This window comes from Ruditapes philippinarum, unplaced genomic scaffold (genome assembly GCF_026571515.1).
Source record: "Ruditapes philippinarum isolate M1 unplaced genomic scaffold, ASM2657151v2 ctg6371_1_1_1_1, whole genome shotgun sequence".
Classification (NCBI taxonomy): domain Eukaryota; kingdom Metazoa; phylum Mollusca; class Bivalvia; order Venerida; family Veneridae; genus Ruditapes; species Ruditapes philippinarum.
The window spans coordinates 27,648-36,134 of record NW_026860412.1 but is presented as its reverse complement, the minus strand read 5'-3'; the positions used below and the strand labels follow the sequence as shown (position 1 = coordinate 36,134).

The following is an 8,487-nucleotide window of genomic DNA, read 5'->3' as shown; positions in this document are numbered from 1 at the left end:
TCGTTTAAAATACATTTCTAGCTATCATTTAATCAAAATTAATCGCTGAACGATCTACATGTAGCTAAAGTTGTTAAAAACTTAATATGATTACGATATTTTAATAAAGGTTTTAACCACGTTTTCATTTTGCGTGCGTTTTAGCGTGCGTATATCGTTTAGCGTATTTCGTATATCGTTTAGCATGCGTCTGCGTATTTCGTTTCGTATAGCGTTCGTATAACGTTCGTTCGTATAGCGTGAAACATGCGTGCGTTTTTTCCAGAGCGTGCGTTTTGCGTGTAAACTAAAACGTTCACCCTACTATAACGAACCTTTCAATTACACAAAACTTACACAAACTTACACAAAAGACCAATTATACAGTTTAATCAAGAGAATCATATATGTGTGTTCAATATTCGAGTACAGTACTAAAAACGAAACTTCTTAAGATATATTTTCACACATATTTTTCAAAATATTGAAGCGTCTGTTTAGATTTGCTTGCCTCACACCATCCGGTCTGTTCAATCCAATATACACAAAACTGTAAAATAACAATACTATCTTCTTCAGGTATTTTGTCATTAATTGGATTTGCGATTCCAAGTGATGTGTATGCATGGACAGCCATTTTTGTGTTACCAATTAACTCTGCCCTAAACCCATTTCTGTATACAGTGTCAGCAATACTCGGAAAGAAGGTAATTTAGAATAATGGTTTGCTTTCTCGCTGCTATTTGCATTGAACTTATAATATTCGTCACTCATGATTCGTTGTTATACTCATTTTATTTCAATTTGAATTCCGCCTTAACAATTCGGTGGATTTTGACCACAATTCACAAAAGTAACCGTTAGACTTCCCTTATATAAATAGTTCTAGCCCTAGCCTGGTGCACCAAAAAATAACAAAAGCTAAATATGCAGGTTAGGATCGAGGTTGCTTTTAGAGAAAGGTGTTAATATTATGATAAGGGATAATATTTATAAAAGGGGAGGTTAGTTAGGATATCGATATTTCTCATGTTTACCACAGGGAAAATGAGTAAAGATATTGCTGATTTTTACTACTATTGACTTGGATATTTTTGACAAATTCTTTTGACAATGGTTCAAGGAGTATTAAATTTACGCAATTACAGTTCTTGATAGGTGATGAATAATATATTGTCACATGATTTTATTTCGATTAAGCAATATGATACAAATTACTGAATTGGTACACAATTGGTTATTTGTACACATGTAGCCTTTTGATTGATTACCTGAAGGTTTTTGGACAATTGAGCGCATCATATGTTACTTGTAAATATTCTTACAATATTTCATGTACTGACCCTGTCTATTAGATAAACCAGTTGTTGTTTTATCTACTGTTAGTCTGGCAAATGATTGAATTAGAACTTTAACATTTAATCTGCTCTTAATTTGTTGTATCGTCTGAAACGTTGGTTTCTTTAATACACCAAGGGAGCCCCATTTACCAGACATACTTCAATTTATTATGTATTATTCATTGAAACGGCCAAAAGCTTTGGAATCTATGAAAACGGACAAGTAACCAATTAATATTTACGTTCCTCGTAATGTTTAATCATGAGAATAAGCATCACAAAAGTATAAGCGCCAAGAAAAAAGGAAAACGGGATTCCTTAAGTACGCCCGATACGGCAAATTAAAATGTTGACGACTTGGTTTCACTGACCCTTTTTATTAAAATAATAGTTAACGCGAGCTACCGTGTACATCCCAAGTACCGGCTTGAGCTAAATTCAATACTTTAACCTAATAGGTCAAATATTAAATTTAGTAAGGAACATCCAGAGATTGGTGTCATGGCGAATTTTTTAGAATATCTTTAGACGAGAATCTTTTAAAGAATCAGGTTTCGTTTTCCTCTTTTTATTTTTAGAGTTTTAATCCAAGCATTGATGAGCAGAGTCGAACAATGGTCCAGAAAGGTAAACATCTAACACTACTGTAGTTTATCGTTCATGTTTTTTTTGTTTTGTTTCACTGTCAAGTAACAATTTCACATAGACCAATTGTCAATGACAGTATGCCATATATTTAAAATCAAATCGTTTAACCTTAAATATTCATTTTGCTCATGGTGTGTCAAAATATCACACTCAATGTATCAATGTCAATATAATATTTTGTATATATTTATATTGTCCAAAGCAAGATAATAGTAAGCGATACAATTTCTTTTAAGATAATGAATGTTTGCTCAAGGTTCATAATTGATAACGAAGTATCATATCATGCCTTTGTAAATTTTATTGTTTTATTCACATCAAGCTGTGTGACGTTTGCTTCAGAACATAAAACGTTTTTCCCCTTTAAATGCATACTTAGTACCTACTCTACAACAAGGTTCAAAATATTAATAGGAGTTAATTTCTAAATAATATCAATGTTATAAGTGTATGACGCTGGTTTGATGTTTTTTATATTGATTGCAATTGCGATAACTTGTTAATATGTTATACTTAATAGTTTCTTTTATTACAATACCTTACAATACAGCTCACAGTGCATCACATCTGAAATTTGATTGAAAATATGGTTGTGATAAACTATACATGTATATATATTTCATATATTTGTTTGTTTCCGGTATAAATCACTGACAGTAATTTACCGTTTAATATATGTTTTGCAGAAAATGGCAGCGTCATTTTGAAATATCAAAAATTTAACAGATCTGTTCGCATGAAACAAGAAGTTGTTCCCATAGGAACAATGCGTTGTATCCAAGAAATACTTAATGATGATAGATGTTTGTCAGTCAGTATTGTTGCAGCAGTATCCAAACAACTTGCCGAATATCTTTGTCTATTAGATGAGTGTTTCATTGTCATAGACGAGATATGTGAGACGAATGTTTACATAACAAAGGTATATATATACCTAATTGTCAAATAATTATATCACTCCTTATCAGGTATGTATGTATTTTCCAAGATAAGGGTAAAAATTCAGTCAAGGTTGCACTCATAAGGATGAAAGGGAAAACAAAACACATAGTTTAAATGAAAATTGGGATTTTTAAAAATGCCATGAACTGACATTTTTATACTTAGTACACAAATTGATCAAATAATATGGTTTAATAAATGATTCCCGAAACAATCTGACTTGGTTCAGCTCCTTCAGGCTTGATTAATACATTTGATAATTTTCTTTTCCATAGGGTAAATATCCAATTGTTGTAATAGATGCAAAATCTTCGATAGCTGCCGATGAAAGAGCTCTACAGAGAAATATATGCCAATATGGAAATTTTCTTCGAAAACTTGTTACAAAATGTGATAAGAATTTGAAGTAATATGTGGAAAAAAAGAAACGCAATGGTGTGAACTATTTGTTTCGTAGTTCAATGACACAGCTATTACTCGTATTTTAGTTTGAACTATATTTACTATAGCGGGCAAACTGTATAGTATGTCTGTTTAAATGTGTTAGAATTAATGAAGTCATGTTTTGTCTATTCAGTATACATATATGTTCAATAAATTTTCTGATTTATATTTCATACAGTGACAAATCGTTGCTTATATTCAACGGGATTTTTGTTGTTGTTGTTGTTGTTTTTTTGTTTTTGTTGTTGTTGGTAGTGGTTGATGTAAACTTGTGTAATTATTTTTTTTCTATATCAATTATTCATATGATATTTAATTTTATAAATGTCTTGACGTTGACCATGTTTTTTTATCAGTTTTAGTAAATGTTTTAATAATGTATTGACGACCAGGTAACCCCTTATCTTTATTTCTTGACTCATTTTTTATTTTGAGTGAATTCATTTTGATGTTTTCTTCAAACTTATCAGGTTGTTAACATCTATTTTAATTAAGATAATTCAATCACATACATTCAATCATTAATCTTTTTCTATTTTCTCAAAGTCTTTAATATTTCATACAGTAACAAATCGTTGCTTATATTTGAATGTAATCCGTTGCACTAAAATAACAATGACTGCTGCACAGAGTGAGATCATTTGCTTTAGGATACAACAAATAAGTAACTACTAGTTGAATAAATAATTGTCATTTATTTTTAAAATGACAATTCTTAACAATAAATCTTTGTATTTTTACCAAATGTTTATAAACTAATGTATTACAAAATATTTTACTAAAAATGCTAAGCAGGGGTCATCAGAACCGCCTACATGCAAAAATTATAATCTACAAAGTCATAAATCATCAATAAATTGAGGTGGAGGGGAGGTGGTGGTACAGCTTAATTCTAAGTAAATTTTAATATAGTTTCAATGCTTATTCTGCATCAACATCTCGCAGAAAGATGGCGAATGTTTATTAACAATTTATCATGCCGCTGTGATACGGTTAGAACAAAGAAATCATGCACCGATCACGCACTGGTGTCATAAGAGTTACACAGCGTGAAAGTTACTAACTAAATAGGGCTGCAGACCACGAAATACACTCCTTCCACCTTCGGTTGTATACACCTTAAAGATTATAAGTCCAACTTCTCAATCCAAACAACTTTATCTTCGATGAAAGTAACATTTAACGTTTTTGTTGTTGTCTTCATTATTGTTGTTTGTTGTTTTTGTGTCGTTGTTGGTTGATATTAACTTGTATAATGCTATTTCATTTTCTTATCAGTTATTTATATAATATTTAATTTCATAAATATCTTGACGTTGACCATGTTTTTTTATAAATTTTTACTAAATGTTTTAATAATATTATTGCCATTGACGACCAGATAACCAGTTATATATAATAAATGGCTCATTTTTAATTTTAATTGTATTCATTATGATGTTTTCTTTAAACTTATCATGTCGTTAACATCTACATTAATTAAGATATTTTATTCACATACATCCAATCATTAATCTATTTCTATTTTCTCGAAGTCGTTTCTATTTCATATAGTGACAAATCGTTGCTTATTTTTAACGTTTTTTGTTGTTATTTTTAGCTCACCTGTCACAAAGTGACATGGTGCGCTTTTGTGATTTTGTGATCAATTTTCGTCCGTCCGTCCGTCGACCGTAAACATTTACTTTAAACGGCATCTCCTCATAAATCGCTAAGCCAATTTCATCTAAACTTCACAGGAATGGTTCATTGGTGGCCATACTTAAAACTGTTCAAACAAAATAATAATGTGAAAAAACTGGTTGCCATGGCAACCGAAAGAAAAAAAGAAAATAACTTCTTTAAAAAAAACTAAAGAGCTAGAGCTTAGATATTTGGTATGAAACATCTTATAATGAGTGTCTGATGATAAAAGCCCTGATGTCCAAATTGGCCCCGTCCCAGGGGGTCACTGCTTTTATTTATGTGTATATAGTAAAATACTAAAAAAAAACTTCTTTTATAAAACCTAAAGAGCTAGAGCTTAAATATTTGACATTAAATATTGTCTGATGAGTGTCTACCAAGTTTGTTCAAATAAAAGTCCTGGGGTCCAAATTGGTCCCGTCCCGGTTGTCATTGATTTTCCTTATATGTATATAGTAAAAACTTAAAAAATCTTCTTTTAAAAACCAAAAGAGTTAGCATGAAACATCTTCTGGTGAGTGTCTACCAAATTTGTTTAAATAAAAGCTCAAAAGTTAAATTGGCCCCGCCCCGGGTGTCTGATTTTCCTTGTATGTCTATAGTAAAAACTTAAAAATCTTCTTTTCAAACACCCAAAGAGCTAGAGCTTAGATATTCATCATGAAACATCTTGTAATGGGTGTCTTCAAAGTTGGTTAAAAAAGCCCCTCGGTTAAAATTATTCCCGCCCCAAGGGCCGATATACAGGTGAGCGATTTAAGGGCCATCATGGCCCTCTTGTTTATTATTGTTGTTTGTTTGTTGTTTTTGTTTCGTTGTTGGTTGATATCAACTTGTATTATGATATTTTTTTCTTATCAATTATTTATATAATATCCATTTTTATAAATGTCTTGACGTTGACCATGTTTTTTTATCAATTTTCAGTAATTGTTTTAATAATATTGTATCCATTGACGACCAGATGACCGGCTTTAATACTTGACTCATTTTTGTTTAATTGTATTCATTATAATGTTCTTTTTAACTTAACAATGTTTTTATTAACATATTTCAATCATTTTCATTCAATTATTTATCCATTTTTATGCCCTGTTGTTATCAGTGTTGTTTTAGTAACTGTTTAGTGATATTTTGTGCAGGAAGAGTTAACATAGCGGATAAGTTGTGCGCTTTTCAGTCATTGTGTATCATGGTATCGAGCCCTGATCAGAAACATGCATCATAATTTGGCGTTAATATTGGTTATTTCAAAAAGCGAACTTGAACGGGATGATTAAAAATTAATTGAAGCTGTTGTCATAGTTAAGTTTAATAAATAACTATGTTTAAACAAGTATAACGTGACATTTTGTCATAGATGTTGAAAAAAAAGTCTTTGTATAGAAAAGCTCAGAGATTTGATACGTTATTTTTATGTTAATAATTGCTAGTAAGTCAGCCAACCAACATCAAATTGCAGTTTTCTTTTCTCAAATTGTTTGCGATTTTGTGTTATTTGAATTTATAATAATTTGATCTTTTGTTTGTATAAGATTGGTACTTATGTTGTTGTTGTTAATGTTGTTGTTTGTTTATAATAATTACATAGATATTTGATATTATTTTTATAGTAATTTGTCATTTATGTTTTGTTGTTTTAATTTAGCTCACCTGACCACGAAGTGGTCAATGTTAGGTATAGTGATGGGGCGTCCGTCGTCGTGCGTAGTGCGTCGTGCGTTGTTCGTCGTCAACAATTTCGTTCGTAACAATCTAACAGTCACAGTTTTGATTTGATTGTCATCAAACTTTGTAAGAATGTTTGATTCATTAAAATACAGGCCAAGTTCGAAGATGGGCCATCTCCGGTCAAAAACTTTGTGACAATAGATTAAAAAAGAAAAAGCTTGTTAACACTCTAGTGGCTGCAGTTTTGATCCAAATATTCTAGTAATTTGTCAAGAAGGTTGTGTTAATGATTTCAAGGTCAAGTTAGGAAATGGGTGATCTCGGATCAAAAACTAGGTCACAGGAGCTAAAAATAGAAAAAGCTTGCTTACACTGTAGTGGCTGCAGTTTTCATCCAAATTTCCTGGAAATTGGTCAGGAAGGTTGTTTTGATGATTTCTAGGCCCATAAGGTTAAATATGGATCATCTCCGATCAAAAACTAGGTCACATGAGCTAGAGCTAAAAATAGAAAAATCTTGTTAATAATTAGTGGCTGCAGTTTTGATCCAAATATTTTGGAAATTTGTCAGGAAGGTTGCTTTGATGATTTCTATGTCAAGTTCAAATATGGGTTGTCTCCGGTCAAAAACTAGGTCACAGGAGCTAGAGCTAGAAATAGAAAAATCTTGTTAACACTGTAGTGGCTGCAGTTTTGATCCAAATATCCTGGAAAGTGACTAGGAGGGCAGTTTTGATAATTTTTAGGTCAAGTATGATTATGGGTCACCAGGGGTCAAAAACTATGTCACACTGCCCATATATGGAAAACCTTGTGAATACTCAATTGACATCAAACTTGGTCAGGATGCTTGTCTAGTTAATTGCTTTGAGGAGTTCAAATATGTGTATCTCTGATGGAAAACTAGGTCACATGAGCTAAAATGACAATATTGTTAGCTCTCTAGTCGCTACTGTTGTTATCCAAATATCCTGTAAATTGGTCTGCTAGTTTGTTTTGATAATTTCTAGGTCCAGTCCGAATATGGGTCATCTGGAGTCAAAGCTTGGTCACACTGTCCAAATATGGAAAAACCTTGTTAACACACTAAAGGTCACATTTTGACTCAATTGTCATCAAACTTGGTCAGGATGTTTGTCTAAGACATTGCTCGGATGTGGTTGATGGGTCAGGGGAGCAATCTAGGCCTAAATTGGCCCTCTTGTATTCTTGTTTAATTTTAGTTTTAGTAATTTATTTTTTTCATTAGCATTTTTTTAAATCTGAACATTAATTTACAATTTGTAAAACTACGCTTATCAAAAATTTTATGCGACTTGATAACGAGCACTTATGTTGCCATCCTGATGAAAGCTTAGTTGCAAAGACACTTTGAAATATAGATTGTTTATTGGCTGTTGTTTCTATAACTTAACTAAGTTTATTTGCTTTGTACTCTCTCTTGCTACTTAAAGGTGTTGGGGCGTTTACTATATTTTATTATATCGTGAAAGTCTCCAGTGCGCTCCATTTATCTCAGCTCTGAACAACAAAGAAAAGAGCGTACATATATTCAAAAGCTTATCAGACTTACCTGTCCTTGATAACATATTTTTGTTTGATGTTAAAACATTTTCACGGTTTTTGAGAAAATGGGCAATTATTGTAACTCAAAAAGTGGATATAATTAAACAAAAATGGCTTTATGGATTATCTGTTCCTTAGAAATACATTTCAAATTTCAGATTGAGCAAAGATATTAAGCTTTGATTGAAAATCTTTGACGTTTGTTTGGAAA

General features: G+C 31.6%; 1 protein-coding gene across 1 annotated transcript; it reads left to right on the top strand.

Annotated features, from left to right (window-relative positions):
* Positions 1-497: 497 nt before the first annotated feature.
* LOC132759952 (uncharacterized) lies at positions 498-3,913 on the top strand. Its single transcript, XM_060751827.1, has 4 exons — positions 498-686; positions 1,898-1,946; positions 2,654-2,889; positions 3,185-3,913. Exons 2-4 carry the CDS (start codon positions 1,934-1,936, stop codon positions 3,317-3,319), a joined length of 384 nt encoding a protein of 127 aa, XP_060607810.1. The 5' UTR covers positions 498-686; positions 1,898-1,933; the 3' UTR covers positions 3,320-3,913.
* The last annotated feature ends 4,574 nt before the right edge of the window (positions 3,914-8,487 follow it).